The following is a 22482-nucleotide window of genomic DNA, read 5'->3' on the forward strand; positions in this document are numbered from 1 at the left end:
CCAACGATTCATTTATGCGACCAACGAGTATTGTCTGTGTAGCCAAAGCTTCATATTAGGGCTGTAACTAACGATTATCTTCATTGTTGATTAATCTGTCGATTATTTTCTCGGTCTATAAAATGTCAGAATATGGTGAAAAATGTCCATCAATGTTTTCCAAAGCCCGAGATGACGTCCTCAAATGTCTTGTTTTGTCCACAACTCAAAGATATTCAGTTTACTGTCATATAAAGGAGTAAAGAAACCAGAAATTATTCACATTTTAAGAAGCTGGAATATGAGAATTTTGACTTGACTTGAAAAAAGGGAAAGTGTATTGTAATTTTCCTTTTGCTGAAGGTAGTCTGACCTTTTCGGGTGAGCAGAGGAGGGTTTTTATTTGTTTCTCATCCTAAACTTAGCCCACCTTTGCAATAAAGTTAACAGTTACATCAAAAAGACAATTTTCACTGCCACGCTTCATAAAAGGTGCAATTTGCTGCATGCAGAGAAGAGCAGTTCTACCTCTGTGTTACAGTTCTATTAATTCATTTGGGGTTAAATCTAACACTTATTATTTTGACATGTTGTGAGGAAGGTGTTGGAATTTTTTTCTAAACTCAAAGACAACATTAATAACCTCGGGAGGGCTTCGTTTTTTTTTAAAGGGAAAGATAAATTATGTACACTTCCTTATTACTCTGTGCCATAGACCCCTTTGTAGAGAATACAATATAAAAAAAATATATAGAATATGGCCAGCCTTATCTTTTAACAGATATAGTAATATATGTGTAAACTATGTGTCACAGATCTGACATTTTCATTTGATTCCTAAACATACTGTAATATTAATGTAAGAACCACAGTGTCCACACATCTGTTAAGATAACATTCCCATGTTAATAATTCATACTTAAATAACCTCCGGCATGAGAAAAATTACATTTACCATTTGAAGTCTTGCGATTCTTTTGTCAGGCTGTTTGTGAAAAAATACACAGAGGGTGGCTTCCTCTCCATAAGCCGCAGTCCTGTACCAGTTTGAGCATGCAGTCTTTTTATGATGCAGGATCTATACCTTTAATAATCTGCTATTCACTGATCAAAGTGAATACATTTAGTGATTTCAGCTCTATACTGAAGAGCAGTAAGGCCTTATTGCTTAAGTAATGTAGAACATTGGGTGGATTTAATGCCTGAGAAAAAGATTCAGTAAAACCAAAAACAGCCCTGAACATAAAAATTGAACAACACTCATAAACAGCATGATTCAAACCATATTAACATCATGTTCCGTGCCGCTGGTCAGCTTCTTCCTACTACGTGACTTGTCAGACTATATTTGTATTTAACATAAAAAAATAAATAAACTTGGTAACAAGTAGTAGGTCTGTGCCTTCTGGGTATTTTTAGATAATCTGATGCTGAAGGAAGTGTTGGTAAAAGTGTGTGTGCGTATACTAGAGAAGCCCGGAGCACTTTAAAGAGTCTGTGTCAATAGGCTAAGTGTTCTCTGTAAGCAGCAGAGTGTGGGCTGTGTTGAGCTTGGCTGCAACTGCCCGACTCTTGGAAGTGGAAAAAAGCAAAACGATATTCGGCTGGTCAAATCAGTGCTGACGGAGGTTTTTAAAACACATTGTCAAGGTTAATAAGCATTTGGCGGGAGGGCAGAATCACAAATTGAGTGTGTTTTATAGCTGCATGTATCAAGCTGTGCCAACTATTTCATAAAATAATTATCTAGAAGAAAAAAACAACTAATGAATAGCATTCATGTTCTCGCTATATTATAAATAATATAATGTCTGCTACAGCAATTCTCCAAACAGGGTTTAGATGGCAGAAGTTACGCTGGTGTTTCCACAATTAACAAAACTCTCATCTACAGTTTTCAGCCATGCTAGCAGCATTGTCAGTCCACCACTTTGGTTCAGACTTAAATATCTAAAAAACATCCGCTGGATGTATTGACACATTTTGTACAGACATTTGTGGTTCCAAGAGGATGTACCATAATGACCACCATAAGGTTGGTATTTGTTTTTGAGTGAAATGTCTCAAAGACTATTTGCAGTGGTTCTCAACCAGGGGCCCGGGGACCCCCAGAGGTCCTTGAGGGACCTCACTTGCGAACTCCGACCAAACAGTCTAACTAGGCAGCGCTGATCAAATATGAATCAATATCCTGTTACTGTAATGCCTATTTCTCTCCTCCAATGTTTTCCGAAACATCTTGTAGTGTACTGTTTAGCTGTAAAATTAGAAAGTTTGTGACCCGGCAGCCATGTTGAGATCAGTTGAGGAAATACCAGGCACCGCCCACCAGCTGGAGCACAGCCTATAGGAACGCTCTCTCTCTGAAATGACCTGTGATTGGCCAAAGTCTCCCGTCACAGGCTAGATTTTCTAAAGCCTGAAAACAGAGCCACGAGGAGGTGCAGAAGTCTAGTTTTCTCTCAGAGCACTTGAATTACAATATGCTGAAAGGTTGTTGTGGAATTTTTGGCCCAATGAAACTTTCTACTTACTGAAGCTGTGTATCAATTTAGGGGTCTTTTACACGAAAAAGGTTGAGAACCGCTAGACTATTGGATGGATTGCCATGGACATTTGCCCAGACCTCCATGTCACTCTCAGGATGAATTGTAATATCTTTGGTGATCGTCTGACTTAAGTGCTAATTAGCAAATGTTAGCATGCGAACACGCTAAACTAAGATGGTTAACAACATGGTACACATTACCTCCTAAACATCAGCGCCTCCTCTCCTTAGCTGTGTGCTCAGCAGCTCAACTTGTGTTTCAGTGCTGAAGACTATAGTGAGAAAAGTCTCTCTGTGCTCGGCTCTCAGTAGTTTTGTATCTTCTATCTGAATCTCTGTGGTTTGGAGTTTAGTTTCACTCCTGTTTGTATTTTCAGATATATCAGCCTCATTCTAGTGTTTACTGACTGCTTTCAGACGTATATAGGAGCTGTGTTAAAGTTACTGCTGATGGAAATCAAATCTATCCTGCTGTTGCTGCTTCACATTATAAAAGCTTTCCACCGGCGAACCGGCGGGAAGCTTTTACTGGGATTCTGCACTAGATCAGTTTAACATATTGCAGAGAGGAATAGTACAAACAGTAACGGCTACAGTGAGCTGGAAATGGCTGCAGGTGACGAGCTCTTACTGTGGTTTGTGACTAGCACAGCGAGGCAAACAACTTTACCTTGCTGTGCTGTGTGGTTCATGGCATTGCCATCTATATGGAGAATAGCAGCACATTGTCATAAAACCGCTTGTATGGCTTTAGACTCATTAGGCTTGTTTATTAATAAATGCAAATAAAACTATACATTTTCCTAATTGGCATCTTGCTGCTTAATACATAATGAAATATGTGTGCTCATACTGTAGGTCTCAAAAAGCCATACCTCAATACAGGGTGTGACTTTTTGTTAAATGTCTGTAATTGCAAGTTTCCTAAAATGGTTCGAATGGCAGCAGGTTTAGGTAAATAAATTATATAGTGTCCTGATTTACTCCATTTTAAAGTAACAGTGTGTAACATTTCGGGGGATCTATTAGCAGAAATGGAACACTGGCTCTAGAGACAGCCTTTCACGTTTTTACGTTACCTGAAGGCCACTGGAGTTCTCCAACACGCTTGTGAAACTGCGATAACGTGAGCCGCAGAGTGCAAAACCGTGTTACTGCCAGCCGCTGCTTGACTTCCGTTGCTCCTAAAGTAGTGTTATTATGGTAAGGATGGCCTCAAAGCAAGGCGAACGTTCACCTCGCTCTGAAGCCATCCTTACTCCGGTTTTGCACCCGGCGGCTCATGCTATGGCAGTGTTGGACAGGGAGGAGTGAGCAGAGGGTGGTTGCAATCTGCAACCACAACGCTAGATGTCGTCAAATCCTACACACTGTACCTTTAAGGAGACACACGTTATTTGCTGAAAAGGATACTAGAACTAATAAGTAAATTATTTTAAATGTGAAACATGTTAAAATCAGAAAAAGGAGTGTAGTTATACAAACATCTCACTTCGGTTCAAGGCTGACGGTAAACCAGCAACACAAGGATCCAATTGGAATCGAAACATTGCAGATTGGAGTCCGTTTGCAGCTGTTATTTTTCTGCAGGTATCATGTATGATAAGAATCAAATCACATAGCACAGTTGGAATATGGTTTGTTGAGAAAAGTAGTGACACTGCAGAGCAGACACCGTGGTTAGCACTGAAGACTTTAAACGTTATTCCTGCTAAACCATGTTCAGATTGGACTTTTCAAACACACATTACTATGCATTAAACCTAAAATGGGATCTTCAGTGGAAAAAAAACTCACCCTCACCAAGTTGAGGCCCATTTCTTTTGCAGTCACTCAGAACTGCTGATGAGACACAACACGCTTTGCTGTACCCCCAGTGTTCACTAGTTTGGCTGCTCTGGCCAATTTTGAAGACTGGGTGAAGTCTCAGCCTCCTCCTGCCTAAGCAGATTTTGTGTTGAATAATGGTCATACATAGGAGCAGAGAGAAACTCAGCACATCCCCACACTGGAAACTATCAGTTGTTAATGAGGAGACAGACAGGGGTTGAAAAATACGTGCACCATAAATTGACAGCTGAGCATTTACACCCTAAAGTTAAGTCTTCTTCTAGCTGGAAAGAAAATATATTTCAGGTTAAAAATGTCAACGATTTTTGGCTGAAAACTGGTTAAGAATGATAAGGAAAAGAGAAGAGACAACTCTGTTCTTAGACCCAGTCCTCTCCGTCACTGAGGATGCAAAATAGGAGATTCAAGAGGATTGAAAACCTCCAGTGTGGCTTATCTCCCTGCTGCATGTTTTATCTCTCTGCTGTCCACGCAGCTCAGTTTCATCTCAGCGTGTGCTAAGTAGCTGTAATCAGAGGGAGAGGGTGGCAGCAAACAAATATCCCTCATGTACTTTGATCGTATCTATTCCCACTGTCATGCCACTTTTCTGTAACACCTTATTTCACCTCCTGTATTATATGCAGTGTATCAACAATTAAAGATGGTTTATAACACATTATAATGTAGTTGCAAACAGATATAAGTTCACTTTTAAGTTTGTATGAGTCAACATGTGTTAATCCTTTTAAGATGCATCTGTAACTGGCGTAACTGTAACTACAATATTTTAAAACAGTTATAATCATAAGGGCTGTCAAATTTAACGAAATAATAACGTGTTGATGCAAATTTGTTTTAACGTCACTAATTTCCTTAACGCATTAATGCAACTTGTGATTTTTAGGTTGTAGTGGGCTCAATTTTACAGGCATCACATGAAACTAGAAAACCTAAGGAATCCATTGGTACCAACCATGTCATACCTAGCTTGTCGTGAAGGAGGTTAAATAACGCTCCAGACTTACGCTAAACTTTGGCGAAGAAAACTGTCATGGCCATTTTCAATGGGGTCCCTTGACCTCTGACCTCAAGATATGAATGAAAATGGGTTCTCTGGGTACCCACGAGTCTCCCCTTTACAGACATGCCCACTTTATGATAATCACATGCAGTTTGGGGACAAGTCATAGTCAAGTCAGCACACTGACACACTGACAGCTGTTGTTACCTGTTGGGCTGCAGTTTGCCATGTTATGATTTGAGCTTATTTTTTATGCTGGACAATATTTGTCATTGTTTTGTGTTGTTGATTGATTTCCAATAATAAATATATACATACATTTAAATAAAGCAGCATATTTGTCCACTCCCATGTTGATAAGAGTATTAAATACTTGACAAATCTCCCTTTAAGGTACATTTTGAACAGATGAATAATGTGCGATTAATTGCGATTAACTATGGAGAATCATACTTAAATATTTTAATCAATTGACAGCCCTAGTTATTATTTACCAATGGAGTATTTATCTATTTATAAACATGTCCTCTTCACTCTCCATGACAACTGGACAAACAGCAAAGGCCATGAGATGTGGCTGAACGCTCAAAATGTCTTCATGAGTTTTGAACGTATTCATAAACAGTTTTAAATCTGTCCGTGAGTGATTTTGTTTTTCATGTGTATAAACCGTTAACACACTGTGAAGACATGTTCATGTGTGCATCACATGTCATTAATGATAATAATGATTACAGCTGTGTTATATTAACCATCCATTATATGTTTATACACCAGTTACAGATGCTTTACAAAAGGAGTTACAGATGTTGGCAAACACATTGATAAAGATGTCTGAATCTTGGAAGCAGGATGCTACCCAGGTTTTCTGCTAATAACGGTTATTATAGCATCTTCCCTGCAGTCTGCAAGCTATTAGGAGCTTTACAGAGCCTTGTCTCCCCCTAGTGGGATGCAACTGATCCAGCACCCTTGTTAATACCAACTGGCTGCATTTGAATTCAACATCACGTCCAGTTATCAGGTCCCTCGTCGTTCCACACCCCACTCTGCTTCTGTGGTTGTCGTGCAGCTTTCACAGGAGCCTTATAAATAGTGCTCTGGAATCAAATATTTATCGCCTCAATCCGTGTGTCCCTTCCCTGCGGCGGACACACACTGCTGCTCCTGAAGCACAAGAAGAAACTGATACAGTTATTAACCCACACAAAAAATTTAATACCCTTCGTGAGGGGATAAATGGTCCAAACTTTGACATACTAAATAGGGAGATGTGTGATGACACAGGTTTTTAATGTAAAAACTTGCAGCCAACACCCAAATGCTTTGTAAAAAGTCATGTGACATATGACTTACTTACTTACATAGTTAGTACACATACACCAAATGTTTTAATATACTTATATATGTCTTTTTTGTTTGTTGTCTTTTTATCTAGACCAGCCAGATACAGTACCGATTAATATACAGTCACATCTGGAACAATACCTATTTAACATCATACAGTCCGACCGTCAAAGAGGAATCCGCGGTTGGTTTCCAGGTCCATCCTCTCTACGCTAACATTAGAAATCGGCATGTGTAAAATCCTGTTCTTTTTTAATTATTATTATTATTATTGTATAGACTGGTGGTGATACTTGTCCTTGTATCTCGTGTCTTCTGTGCAAAAGTTTTTTTTTTTTGTTGTTGAAAGAACCCAAAACATGATTGACATAACAGGATACCTGGCTGTTCACTTTACAGTTATGATGAAGTTTTTTTTTTCTCTTTTTCTTTTTTAACAATTAAACAGTCACATCCAAACGCCACACCCCATTGGCATGTCACAGAAAAAAAGGAGAAAATTAAAAATCCAAAGAAATGCTTCCCATCATCAGGGCGGGAGGCGATGATAAGAGAGGACGGTTTATGACTACAGTGAGCAGCATCCTCCATTCGTACATTTTTTTTTTTTGAATAAGGCACTGCTGCATAAAGAAAGGACATGGCCAACGAACCTCTCTGGGAGTATGACGGGGAGGCAGGATGACGGGAGACGGTGTTCTTCTCCAGCAACTCACAGAGAGTTTGCATGTGTACGTAAATGTGCTTGTGTTCATCATTTGCTGTGTGCAGGAAAAGTGTATGGCATGTAGACATATTTGTGTTTTTACATGTGTGCGGCTGAGCCGTTTTTTTCCCCCCCGGCTACATTGCTTTCCTCAGACTGTGCTCTCCAGCATCCACTCAGTGCTGCTGAACGTAACTCTCCTGTTGGCGAGCGGCGATGACTCCATGTTGAGCTGGTTGGTGGACTTGTGCCACCTCGTCCTCGCTCTGCGTGGGTAACTATTACTCTGAAAAATGGAGTAATCCCCTCCGTCAAAGGAGAATCTGTGCCTAGTTCGTGCCAGCTCATTAGGGAGCAATCCCATGTTGGCCAGGGTGCTTTTCTTGTCCTTGAGCCTGGGGGCCTCCTTGGTGCCAGCGTTAGGGCCTATGAGACACAGGGACATGGTGGAGCCAGTCAGGCTACTGTCCGTCTGCATGTCCTCAGATGGGGGGCCAGAGCGCTGAGCATCCAGGCTGGTTCTTCTCTTCATCTTGTCTACAGTCAGGGGAGGCAGCTCCACCTCCAGGATGCCGGTGGTGCCTGCTGGATCCTCCCTCTTCTCATTGTTCACCCTCAGCACCAGCGCCATGCACTCTTTGGGTGCGTGAGCTTCACGCTGCTGGCCCTCATCAGACGGTTGCTTGGAGGCGGAGCGCTGGAGCCGCTGCTGGCTGCCGTTGGTCTGCGAGTGCATGCTGGAGCTGACCTTGTTCTTGCCGTCCTCTGGGCCGCTGTAGGCCTTGTAACGGATCATCAGGATGATAATGAACACTAGCACCGAAGCAACAATTATACCACCAATAATGATGATCATGGTGCCTCCCAGGAACTGGCTGTGCATGAAGCGGCATTGGCTGACCTCGCTTGCCGTGTGGAACTGCACACAGCCGACCACACGTGTGGCCGTTAATGATGTGATGCCGTCGTCGTAAACCGCCAGAACACAAAGGTCATACTCCCGGCCTGCGGCCAGATCATTGATTAAGAAGTTCTTGCTGGTGGATGGGATCATTCTGCAGAGAAGAGAAACACGGTGGTGGTGAAGATGTATACGATTAATCATCGGAATTACAACGCCCACATATACTCATTTGCATAAGGTGTATTAAATCACACAAAGGTGTCAGCTCCACACAACAAAAAGACAACGGGGCCATCACAGCTCTAGCATTAAATATCACTCATGCTGGTAGACTAACATAAAAAGCACAACATTTCATTATAGTTGACTTATGGGAGAATATGTTATATCATAAAGTAGCAGTGAGAAGTTGCTCTATTGGGTTTGTGTGTAAAATGACAGCGGGGGTAAACCGCAAGGTGATAAACAAAGCAGAGGAGGCTCGCTGCCTAAAGAATACGCCACAACAGCTGCAGGTTGCAGGACAAGTGACGCATGATGGGAAGGCAGTTCTGATGTGTGAATACCTAAGGTCATATTTTGCAAGATTACACAACCCTAAATACGCTGGAGAAAGGCATTGTCTTCAGGTCAACACTGGCGTTAATATAATTAGAAGCGTGTTCCTTTTCCCTGAAGGGGGACTTTGATGGTTATCATTTGTAGGTAATAATGTACCTCCTAAAGACAAAACAACACTCAGCTCCATGCCTAAACTGGATGAGAAAATTATACAGGAGAGCGACTCATTATATCTGATAAAGCCCCCCCACCCCCACCAAAAAAGAAAGTTGACGACTATTATTAACTCGCTCCATGAATACATAAATCCTAAAGTGCTTCTTGGTATACCAGATTGAGTTCAAGTGCGTCACATATTGAATAAGAAACACATCGAAATTATTCACATATTTAAGAATATTTTAGGAAGGTTTGCAAATATTTATACTCACTAAGAGTGTAACTCAGGTTTATTAATTTTTCTATATGTGCATTTTACTGTATATATTACACATTTCAATTTAACTCTATTTGTTGCAGTGGTGGGAAATTGACTCAAGTACTGTGCTTAGGTACCATTTTCATGTATATTCAGTGTATGGTACTTCATACTCCTCACCACATTTCAGAGGGAAATATTGTACTTTTTACTCCACTAAACTACATTCATTTCACAGCTATACTTACTAGCTACTTTTCAGATTAAAGGTACAGTGTGTAGGATTTGGCGGCATCTAGTGATGTGGTTGCGGATTGCATCGCTTTGAGGCCATCCTTACCATAATAACACTACTTTAGGAGACTTTAAGTCAGATGGCGGCTGGTGGTACCACGGTTTTGCACTCTGCGCCTCACTTTACTGCAGTTTCACAAGCGTGAGAACTACGGCGGCCTTCATGTAAAGTAAAAATGCGAAAGACTCTCTCTAGAGTCAGTGTTTGGTTTGTCCGTTCTGGGCTACTGTAGAAACATGGCAGACTCCAGGAAGAGGACCTGCTCCCTATGTAGATATGAAGGGCTCATTCTAAGCTAACAAAAACACAATGATTCTTAGTTTCAGGTGATTATACTTTAATAGTTATGAATATGATATTCCAATTCTAATAGATCCCCCGAAATGTTACACACTGTTCCTTTATGATTTAAATACAAAACATATAGTCGACTACAACATTAAAATACTGCATTAACATGAATAACAGATTAAATAAGAATGATCATATAATATAATAATAAAACACTTAGAAAGGGGTCATTTTGGAAAATAAATATATTTACTTTTGATACTTCATTACATTTTGGCGCTTTTTCTCTGTGGTGGAAGGTACATTTACTCAAGTAATGTACTTCTACTTTACTTGATTTTTTAAATTTTTTTACACTTTATACTTCTACTTAACTACATTTCATAGGGAAATATTTAATCAAAATAAAATAATAATATTCATTATTAATTACATATTAATTCAAACATGATAATATTAATAAATTCAGTGAATTGTTAAAAAAAAAGCCATTGTGACCCAGTGCAGTGTTAAGTTGGAGCCCAATAATGTCATATATAATGGCATCACTCACAAGGGCCATTTTTCTGACGAGTACTTTTACTGTTGATGCTTTAAAAACATTTCAGTGACAATACTTATGTACTTTTACTGATGTAAAATTTACTTTTTACAGTGTGGTACTGCTACTCTACCTACAGCAAGTAGATTATCTAAACACTACCTCCACCACTGCAACCAAGCCTATCATTAGACAACCACATCTAATCACACTCCGTGTTTCAACCAATTAATGCAGGCACTTGCTAATGATACAAACAGTTACAAGCAGTGAAATAGTTGGGCATCATGTTGTTGCTTATTGTCATATTATGTTTTAATGATGCTGTAAGGGCTCTTTAGCCCTTTCGAGTGCTGGACTCCACATCTCTTCAGCTGATTGCAACAGTCTACTCAAATATTAGAGAATTTGTTTACTGTACATTTAATGCATATTACTATTTAAATGTATTTTTTTATTTATTTATGGAAAAATGTTCCTTCTCAGTTCATCCTCCTGACTACAGTAGAGGAGTTCTTCTTATTTTTGGACAAACTTTATCAGTCTGCATCTTTGGGATCTGTCAATCTGCCATAATGAACCGTTGTGTCATTTAGCAGATGGTAACTCCAGATGTCTCACCTTTCCTCATGTCCCTGCTCTACCACCCACCCACCCTCCCCTCTCTCCATCCATCCCCACCCTCCGCCACGGCTTACCTGTACACCAAAGTATCATCTGCCGTGCTGTTGTACTGAATCTGGTACATCCTGATGCCGGGGATGTGGCGCTCGGACGGCCAGCGGATCACGGCGGAGGAGGAGGTCAGCTCGGTGATCATCACCCTCCTGTCCTGCTTGTCGTAGCCCTTGGTGTCATTGCCAGATTTGGAGGACGTGGTGATGTCGGAGAGGCCGGGGTCCTCGCGCATGTGGCCCGTGTTGTTAACAAACAAGGGTAAGGGGATCATGTTGATCTCAACAGCAGCTGTGGCGATGCCTGCGGCATTGGACGCCACACAATTAAATGCCCCGCTGTCCTTCAGCGTGGTGATGAGAATATCAAGGGTGCCATTATCATACAGGATGGTGCGGGAGTTATTATGCACCAGCTTGCCGTCTGGTGACCGCCAGTGAATATCTGGGTCTGGATCTCCCACTGCTTTGCATTTAAGAGTCACACCCTGTCCTTCCATCACGTAGGGCTTAGTGGAAAGATGTTTGGTGATCAGCGGAGGCTCGCAGATAAACTCCTCCTCTTGGATGGACCAGAAATACTTGTCCATGAGGTGCTCTGGCGAAGCACAGGTCTCCAGATCATCCTCTCTCGTCAGCCTGCGGAGCCACAGCAGCTCACAGTTACAGTGAAGAGGGTTTCCACCGAAGCTCACCGCCAGCGTGTTGGAATTGGAGCCCTTGGTGTCAGACAGGACCTGTGCGTGCTGAAACAGGCTGTCTGGCGGCAGCTTCTGCAGCCTGTTGGAGGTCATGTCCAGGCGGACCAGCTTGGTGAGCAGCGTAAAAGTCCCCACGCCAATGTGATCGATCAGGTTGTGGTCCAGCGTGAGCGTGTTAATGTTGGTCATTCGGGCTATGGCTTCCCAGGGAAGGCCGCGCAGGTTGTTGTTGGAAAGATCCAAGTCCTCGATAGTGGAAACAAACTCATCAAAAGCGGTGGGGGCCACCATGTGGATCTGGTTGTTCCCGAGGATGAGGTGCCTCAGGTTGATGAGGCCTTTAAAGTGGTCAGTCTTTATCACGCTGAGGCGGTTTCCGTCCATGTGGAGCGCACGCAGGGACCGCAGGCCGACGAAGGACTGCGGGATGATCTGGCTGATGGTGTTGCGGGACAAGGTGAGGTGGACCAAACTGGTCATGTTGAAAAAGTCTTTCCTGCGGATGATGGTGATGAAGTTGTCCGTGAGTCGCAGCTCCACGGTCTTGCGGTCGATGCTGGGGGGCACAAACAGCAGACCGGTCTTAGCGCAGAGCAGAGTCAGAGTGGGGGAGAGGTGCTGACAGATGCAGCGGCCGGGGCAGCTGTATCCCTTCGCCAGGATTGCGCTCAGCAGCACGCACAGAACCAGCCGGTCCATTGTTGATCAGTTTCCAGGTCCTGTGTGTGAGACAGACAAAGAAAGAAAAAAAGGAGAGACGTTGAGTCACAAAATAGAGATCTTTGAATTAATAAATAGCATCATAGGCTTTATGAGAGCCTGCTGCAAAAATCAAGAGTCTGCCCAAGATTGCAGAGACTGCCAGCAAGGTATCAATCACAAAATGAAATGGAGCTTTTCTGAAATAATGGCACCTGGGATGGGATGATGAAAGGCTGCACCAACGCTGTCAGAAGCCCATGTCTCTGTAGCCTTTTAATGGAAATAACAGAATGTTTTTTGTGCCACCAGGCTGCATCACCAGCGAACCATGTAATTTCTTGCATGATCACAGGACAGTTTCCCCGTATATTAGGTTACTATACGCCATGTACATTTCCATCGTATAACAATGCTCGTGTGTTTTTCTTGCTCAGAATTTCACATCAGGGTGGAGAATTAAAGGTAGAAAAGGGCGCTTGTCAGCAGCGATCACGGATTTTCATGACCTTTTCGCGTTCTCTGCTCCCCCTGCGCTTCTGAGATGTACTGCGAAATTAGACAGAAACCTGTCATGTAAATCACGACAACAAAAAAGTAAAAGGTGAAAAACGGCAGAGATATGGCTTGTTTTCGTCCGTCCAACGGAGGCATTGAGGATGTTCTGATTCTCTGATTTCCACTTAGAGGTATTGATTTCAGTCTCGGAGAGAACACGCCTGTGGTGACAGGAGTAAAAAGTGATCCTTGGCTGTAATAACCATGAGACCCCAGTGGAACACAAACGGTGATGTGCTGACGCCACATTGTCAGTGGTTTTACCCTCGTTGGCATCCATCTCGATTGCTAACGCTTTAAGCTTCACACTTGATGAGAGAGCCTGTTAACGCTGATAAAGTAAAGGGATGACAACTGACTTCTTTTCTAGGTTTAGAGAAAGACATTTGGGTTACTACAGCCCACCACCTTCACCCAGCCCCACAGGGCGACACTTTTGATCCCTTTTTCTTAAGAAGGCCAGGAAAATTAGTATAATTCACTCATAAAAAGCTGGCTGTGGATTTTAAACACAAATGTCTGTTTTTTCACCATTTTTGATGCTTGATCCAATTTGTCAGGACTAATTTTAGAGACTCTTTATCTACGTTCCGCCATGTCGAGGTGGCACTGACGTCCTTAACACCACTGATTTTGCCCCTCGTTGCGCCCAAAGCAAAAGCATCTAATGCTCACAGTACCGATAACCCTAAATTAAATTTGATTTAAAAACGCCAGCGGTGACATTCATGGAATATTTTAAATGCCACATGTCAAATTTCATAGCAGAAATAAAGCACACGCCGAGCTCTCTTCCTCCATCTCACCAGCTTTCGCCTTATTCGTAATCTTTGCACAAAGACTCGCTCGTGTCTCAAACTAAAACACACTCGATCTGATGAGTGTTCTTATGTGTTCGAGACGGTGACAGGAGTGAGAAATTGCGAGTGCATTTCTGTCATTTTACATCAACCTGCGTTGCATTCGCCAGCCAGCGATGAAAATTCTCAAATGATTTTCGCTCTCTTGCACAGACGCTCACTCACGCTGCTGTCTGGCTACCGTCTGGCAGACAACAGGGCACCTCGTTAACCATGAAATACCGCTGTCCAATCAGAGCTCTCATTAAAATCTGGGTTTGCATGTTGTCCTTTTCTGAGAGAAGTAGGACAGCTTGAAGCATAAGTTCAGACCAGTGGGTGACTTTCTCAAAGCTTATTGATTGAATTTACTCGACACTTCTACTATTTTTCAGTCGACCATTAGACTGTATTTAAGAAAGGCACTGAGCCCAAACCTCCGCTTGGTTTGTGTTTACACTTCCCTCCCTCCTTGTTACGACTCTGCAGTCTAACCTCCATCTCTGAAATACAACCACCTTAACTGTTTGAAATCAAAAAACATTTCTGCTGTGCAATTTATTCTACAAAGAATATACAAGTAAGATAAAAATACAACATAGTTAAGCCATTTCCATGTGCACAAAACACACACTGGGTGGTACACTGTGTGAGAGAATTCAAAACCCCCCTGAGAGAATTTATTTATTTAGCGAGGCTCCTTTATTGTTGGCAGCACAGTGTGCCTGCCTTGTCTAAATTAATTCCCCAAATTTTCCTTTTTTAAAAGATGCTGGGAAAGCTGAAACAATAAAGTAGGCTGTGCAGATCATACTTCCTGTTAAACGGACTCCCATATAAAAGCTGTAGTAGGGTGAGATGATATCAACAGTGTTCAGATTTAATCTAATATCGTTGCCCAAGTTTGTATAATTTCACTATAATAGTGGCCTTGCTTGATTGTGTTGGTTTTCAGATGGTAACTAGGCCACAAAGCTCAGGGTTTCTCAGAGGACCATCTGTGCCGGAGCATTTCCTGCCACACCGTCGAGGATATTGATCTTTCAACATCTCAGGGAGGAGGGAGGGAGGGAGGGGGACTTTGTTGCCACGGCAACTCTGGTGTAGAATGTAGGTCTTTGAATTGCATTAAGACGACGTTGAGCTGCCCCGAAACGCAAGGCCTCAATCTTAATGGGTGCTGAGAAGGTAAGAGGGGGACGTGAACAGATGTATGAATGGCTGGGTAAATTAAAAGAAAAGGGCAGCTCCGCCTCACATTTCTATTTCTGTTTTATTGCTTGATATTAGCGGCGGACACTAACTCGATAACACGGGGTGGAGTTTAGGTTTGTTTTTTGTGTCCAGTCATGCAGGAGCACAACCTTTCACAGGGGATTCATCTGATGGATTACTGAGACACATACATTTTTAATTAACAATAGCTTTTGGACTCATTCGGACATATTCAGAAACTAAATCAGCTGAAATAAAAATGAACAAAATCACACATTCAAAACCACCCATGCATACAGTTATACTCACACATACATATGCATCCTATGCATGCATACAGATACAAATATGCGAATACTGTATGTATATATAGTCCTATAAACATATGGAGCAGTGAAACATTTGCATATTGTATAATATAGTTACAAATAAACTTCATTTGTAAACTCTGATTAAAGTTGATCCTTATTTACTTGAGTTGAACACTGAAAATGTGAAGACTTACACCCCCTAAGCCACCCAAGAGGGAACCTGACATTCAACACTATGCTCAAGCTTTACACCCTAAAATCCATCGAGCTTCCTTTGTCTGTTCCCGTTGGCTACAAAAGGTTGAATTACTTCAAGTCTGGATGGTAAAAAAACAAACTGCAGACCTTCAGAAACAACCTGATTATGTGATCTAAGCAGAATGAGATATGAAATTTCGATCAGATATATTGACGATTATATCTAATTATATCTACAGTATTAATCTAGCCAGAGTTAAAGCATTGATTTGTTTTTATCATGTTTTTATTTCATTTTCCCTCTGTGACACAGCTTAAAATGCATATCAGAATTACTAAATAAACTTCAGATGACTCCCATCTGTATTAGAGGTGCATTTGAGTGGGTGGGAAAACAAGCACGAATAAAAAAGACTTCATTTAAATGCTGAAAGGTTGTGTGAGATAAAAAGCTGCTTTTTCACGGCAGTGGTACTCGGGGGAGAGGGAGGGTGTGCTGTTTGCAACTTTTGGTGACAGTTTACTAAAACGGGGAGGTTTTCTACTGCCAGGGGATTAGATACCTCCTTTAGGTGAGAGATTTTAATTTTACATTGTTTGTGCAATGTTTTGACACTTTTGTGCTAGCTGGGATTTCAGTGTGTGGGAATTTAAGGGCTTATTCAGAGGCCGTGCTATTGGCTTGTTGTCTGCTCTCCTACTGGTGGGAGTGACCTCCCTTCAGTTTGGACATTATTGATCACCGTGCATTTTGAATCTGAGCTATAGTGTGACCAGTGGGTGTGTGCAGACATATAATTCTTGGTTTCAAGGGAGGTTAACCCTGGTACCAGTGGGAGCTCTTCTTTAACCAACTGTGTGGGGGTTCTCTGTCCCATGGTGCCCATTTGGACCTTGTAAATTTTCTAATTTACATCTAGCTGTGCAGCGATCGTCCTCTCGCCTCTGACACTGAACCCAATCTGGATAAAAAAAAAGACTAGAGACAACTACAGCTGACATTAATAGTCAAGTGACAGAGAAATTAATTGTTTTGAGTCAAGCTTTCAAGTGGGAAATGTCAAACGGTCGTTGGTTCCAGCTTCTCAAATGTGAGGATTTGATGCATTTTTGTCATAACATTGTAAATAGAATGTTTTGGGGTTTTAGCCCGTCGGTTGGACAAAGCAAGGAATTCACCTTTGGCTCAGGAAAACGATGACAGACGTGTTTAACTATTTTCTATTTTTAATGGAAAAAAATAATGGATTGATTAATAAATAATTAAAATACTCATTAGTTGCAGCCACAACGGCAACATTGTGCTTCTCTGGAAGTTCTTGCAACATACTTTTTCATAGTGTCTTATAGAGTTCTTGACAGCTGACCAATCGGAGAAAACGCAGGATCTGAAACGGATCGTGGCTTTAAAACAGTAGCTGATCATAAAATTGGCTGGCTTGTTCTGATCCCAATCCTGGACGCGAATACTATTATTACATGTTACCTTTCACCAAACATAAGAGACAACACTCCTACTACATACTACATTCTATTTACATACAAGCACAATTCTGCACAAGGCATGTACACGTGAGCACATTACAACACACTCCACCCCAACAAACACAAGACAATACATGTCCATGTAACATACTGAACAAAGATAGAAAGCACAACGTGCCCAAGGGGAGAAAACAAAGAGAAGAATGAATTAACTTAGTCTGTAAGTGTGTGTCAGATGTGTTAAAATGCTCTTATGGTTCACACCTTCACAATAGAGCTCTGTTAAAAGAGGAACAGGTAATTGTGCTACTTCTAAAAATAATCAGCTGCTCACTTAAAAATGCCTAAGTAAGAGGTTTGAGGGTGTCATAAACATTGTAGTAGGAATCAAATGAAAGCTGAAAGATGCCGTCTCAAACAGCTCGCCCTATTTATGACTGTGAAACACCTTCCTGCTCATGCCTGTCATGAAAAAGTCCCTTTTTCAGTGCTTGTGCTCATACATTTGGGTATCAGGAATGCCTACCAACCCACAAACTGTGACAACTGTGGCTGCCTAGATCAGAAACTGTGATTCAACAAGCCATTCAGACTTGGTTCCCCTTCCTATGTCACATGCAGGCTCATTAGAATATATCACCCACGGTTTGAGAACTACCAAAGGTGCACCATATTTTTCTCGCACGCCAATCCAAGCAGGCTTTTTCAGGAAGGGGGCTTAAAGAGACAGGCGCTAAAACGGAGCGTTTCAGACAGACAGTATGAGAAAAATAACGTTTTTTTTTTTTTTCATTAAAGCATGTAAACATGTTCTAGTAGAAACCCAAAATACAAGTATGAACATGAAAATGAGCATGATATGTCCCAGCATCCAGCCGACACATTAAACAGAACAAGCAGCTGCGAGGTTGATGATGCATCTTCGCAACATCTGAGAAAGTCATGGAATACATGAAAACAGCAGTCCATCTTTTATAAATCAGAAAGAAACACCTGCTTCTCCTGCTCAGTTACACCCACACAGTGTAACTCCAGCACAACACTGTTGGGAAATTTAATCAGGGCATGCATGAATTCAGCAGGACATCCTCATGATTTAATAACCAGGAAGAAGTAAGGTTTTTTTTATAGATTCAACAATTATTCAAGACAACTCAGTATAACTAAATAAATCACAGAACTGTCACATGAGGCAAACACACACTCCCCAGCTTCAAAAAGATTAAATGCAGCGATCAAACAGCGTCTCTTAAATAATTTTCCTCTGTGAGAATAATCGATATGAGTGTTAACTACCGTCATTAAACTGTACAAGAATGTGCAATTAGCTGCCATCTTCTATTCACTCAGAGTGAAATATAGCCTACTTGATGTGATCTTGACATCATAACGTGGTGACGATAGCTTCCTTTCGGAGGGCGGCTTTCCCATCAATGGGCATTAAGATCTTAATTCATATGAGTATACAGTAGAGCAGATAGCATTAGCAATTATTTTGATAATTGATTAATCATTTGAGTCATTGTTTTGGTATGAATGTAGAATATTACCTAATTGAACTGCGAGGAATTGCTGCCTTCCTTGTCTGATGTGATAGTAAAAGATCTTTTTTATACTGTTAGTCAGACAAAACAAGCAATTTAAAGATGCCATCATGGGTTTTAGGTCCTTGCCAATGCATTTTTCACAGTGTTTTGAGTTTTTATATACCAAGTTATTCATCAAGTCTTTTTTAAGTCAGAATGCCAAAAAATTCACTTTCAGCCCCTCAAATCAGAAAATTAATCAGCAAAAACAATCTTACTTGTTTAATTATTTGGGTCTTTTTGTCATTAGTTTTATTACATATTATTAGTTATATTTATTTGTATTTTTGGGGGGGCAGTTTGAGTAATTCTTCAAGGCAAAATTAAGTTTTCTTAAAGTTTTCTTTGTCATCTATGGCCGTAAACTGAATGTTTTGGGTTTTGAGACTGTTGGTCAGACACAACATGCAATATGAATATGTCAACTAAGGTTCTGGAAAATTATGATGGGCATTTCCACTATTTTCAGATTTTCTTTATAGACCAAACAATTATTTAATTAATCAAAAAAGATAATCAGCAGTTGAAAATGATTATTAGTGGCAGCCATGGATTACAGTTACAGTATAATAATAATAATAATAATAATAATAATAATAATAATAATAATAATAATAATACTGCTACTACTACTATAATAATAAACCTTATTTATATAGCACATTTCATAAAAGAAATGTAGCACAAAGTGCTTTACAACAAAGGAAAATAGACATCAAATGAACATAATAACAGAGATAAAAAAAAAACCATAACCAATGGAAAATGAGATGGAAATAAAACACATTTAACAAAGTAAGATAAAGATAAGATGAAATAGAATACAGACTACGTAACAAATTAGTTGAAGCATATTTTGAATGTGACATTGAAAACGTTGAACACAAACAATGCCAGAGTCTGTCCTTACCTCAGAAAAACATCTGCCAAGAGCCGGTGCATTGTAAGGATGTTTTCTGGACATGACTTTGACAGGAAACCGTAAACGCCAATTAGACGGCGCAGGCAGTGGACTGCTAGCTGCCCTTGTGTGACTCTTGTCAGGAAGCAGGCATAATTATTGACAGCCCGAGTTCACTGGAGTCGGCTCCATCTCCACCAGTGGACGCCTATATCGAGGCTCCACAGCCCCGGGGATTTCTGGTCGCATCTCATCAAGGGGGATGTTAGGGTATCGTCGTAAACAGGAGGGGCATTTGCATATTATAATTATGTATGCATGCAAAGACGGTCTTCTCAATTACATCCCATTTAAAACTTTCAATGAGGAAGAATTGAGACGCGCAAACTATTGCAGCTCCATAAACTTTAATTGTAAGAGCTTCCCTAAACAAGATAGAGAACATTAGGATCTCATTGGCGCTGCGTAAGTATAGTCGTGCACGTCACTTGTTGATTGAACACGTTTACCTCACTCCTTTACCTGCTGCTACCTGTTCTTTTTAATTTGAATACCTCCCCTGACAGACATAATCAACCCTCAATAGCTGCTGCTACAGTTACAAATTACTTAATATATGTTTTAAAGCGAGTTTTCATGTTCTCCACGTGTTAGCGTGGGTTTTCTCCGGGTTCTCTGGCTTCCTCCGACAGTCCAAAGACATGCAGGTATGGTTAACTGTTGACTCTAAATTGCCCGTAGGTGTGAATGTGAGCGTGAATGGTTGTCTGTCTCTATGTAAACATTTTTTTTTTGTGTCCTGTTGAACATTACCTGCTAAATGATGAGTAACAAATATTCACACATAAAAATTAAATCACATGGGAGGGATTGGGGGACATACCTGTGATTAATGCTAGTTTGCTATTTTGACAACTGGCGTACAGCCTTAAAGGACCAGTGTGTAATAATTAGGGGGATCTATTGGAAGAAACGGAATATAATATTAATAAGTATGTTTTCTTTAGTGTATAATCACTTGAAAATAAGGATCGTTGTGTTTTCACTACCTTAGAATGAACCGTTTATATCTAAATGGGGGAGCGGGTCCTCTCTTCGTGGTGTCGGCCGCCATGTTGCACCGCCATGTTTCTACAGTAGCCCAGAACAGACAAACCAAACACTATTAACTTTTCCTGCTTGGGCCGGAGTCGATAACTCTTACTCGCTCCCGTCGCCTCTCTCTCTCTCTTGCTTCATCACTCACTTTCCATGTACACACACACACTCCAAACATTCTACTCTTGCAACAACTGACTCTAGAGACCATTTGCGTTCTTGCGTCGGCCACTGAAGTTCTTCTACATGTTTGGCACACGGAAGAGGCTTCAGTTGGTTGCAATTTGCAACGCTAGATACTGCCAGATTATACACACTGCACCGTTAGAGAAGAAAATCTCAGAAACCTGGGCAAATTTACTGCAATGAATCTGCTGATTATTTAATTGACTAATCAATCAATTGTTCAATCTGTAAAATATCAGATAAGAGTGACAAATGCCCATCATAATCTTCTCAGAGCCTTAAATTGCTATATTTGTATATTTATTTAGTCTGAATTACAGTCTTAAACTCCAAAATACAGTTTACTATCAGAAGACGAAGAAAAACGGAAACTATTCACATTTGAGAAGCTTAAACCAGTGAATATTTGTATGATTCAAATGACAATTTGTTGAAGAATTTCTTTACATCAGATAATCTTCAGAAATACCCCTAAATATGTCAGACCACTCAGATAATCAACAGATGACATTATCTTGATTTACATGAATGACATACAAGTGCTTTTCCATGTGAAGTGATTGCTTTCTGCTTTTTAAGTCTCGCACAGAATCCTGATTACTGCACATCAACTGAATTCTTCACTAAAATAATCTCACTAATCACAAGCACCATATGATGCATAATACAAGTATTAGATATGGTGTTGTTCCAGTCAATCCAATTCATGCAGAAATTGCCTCCACAACTGAGCCCAAAAAAAAGAAACTAAACCTCTCACTGCAGTCCATCTGTTAGCTGTCACAATTAATAGAACACGTAGGACAATGCGCTGCCCTCTGGTTTACAATGGTCATTTGCCTATTTTAGATTTGCTGTGAGAGGTTTTGCAAAACTTCCCACTCAGAGAGGAAGCTGGCCTTTTTGAAGTTAACACATTGGATTGAGGACACTGCAGCAAATTATGATAAAGATGAACTACACTATTGCATGTTTAACGATATCAGGCGGGGAAGAAGTATTAAGATATTTGACTTAAAAGGTAGGATTGGTAGTGTTGTTCAAATACATTTTTGTTATATTTGTTGAAATTCTCATTACAGCCCGACAGCAATCGATAAATGAAATGCTCTGACAAAAAAGATAACAATCTGGTATCTGTGGCTGTCGCAAGACTGTAATAAACCCGTCCAATCTGCATGAAATGATTGGACGGGCTACCTACTTACCTACCTACCTGCCTGCTTTGCCTGGGATGACTTTGGAGGGAGGCCTGAATGGATGGACTGTCGGTGTTGCCGTCTTGGCGACTTTCTCGCTAGATTTAGGGACTTTTGGAGCTAGTTCTGCTAGCTATTTTCTTTGGAAAAGAGTTGGCAACACTGGGCTCAGTTTTTAGGTTGGATAATTTTCAAAATCTAGTGTACTCTTGTTAGTTTCTCAGCATTACTGACTCTACCTTTAAATAAAAGTAACATTCAAAATCTAACTTAAGTAAAGGTATGTAAGTATTATTGGAAAAAGCTACTTAAAGTATAAAAGTAAAAGTAATCTGTCAATGTTGCATTATAGTATTATACTATTGGATTATCAGTATTGACGAGGAGG

The 22482-nt window shown here is 40.7% G+C and overlaps 1 protein-coding gene across 1 annotated transcript in view; it reads right to left on the reverse strand.

Moving 5' to 3' along the window:
• Window positions 1-7166: 7166 nt before the first annotated feature.
• The window catches only part of lrfn1 (leucine rich repeat and fibronectin type III domain containing 1), a 132056-nt gene continuing 116740 nt past the window's right edge, over window positions 7167-22482 (reverse strand). The window contains exons 4-5 of the mRNA XM_074642389.1: window positions 11143-12538; window positions 7167-8489 (exon numbers count right to left, since the gene is read on the reverse strand). Of these exons, the coding sequence (XP_074498490.1) occupies window positions 7586-8489; window positions 11143-12518 (2280 nt within the window). The 5' untranslated portion in view covers window positions 12519-12538 and the 3' untranslated portion in view covers window positions 7167-7585. The remainder of the gene's footprint in view (window positions 8490-11142; window positions 12539-22482) is intronic.

The sequence above is a fragment of the Sebastes fasciatus genome, chromosome 7, assembly GCF_043250625.1.
Source record: "Sebastes fasciatus isolate fSebFas1 chromosome 7, fSebFas1.pri, whole genome shotgun sequence".
Taxonomy (NCBI): domain Eukaryota; kingdom Metazoa; phylum Chordata; class Actinopteri; order Perciformes; family Sebastidae; genus Sebastes; species Sebastes fasciatus.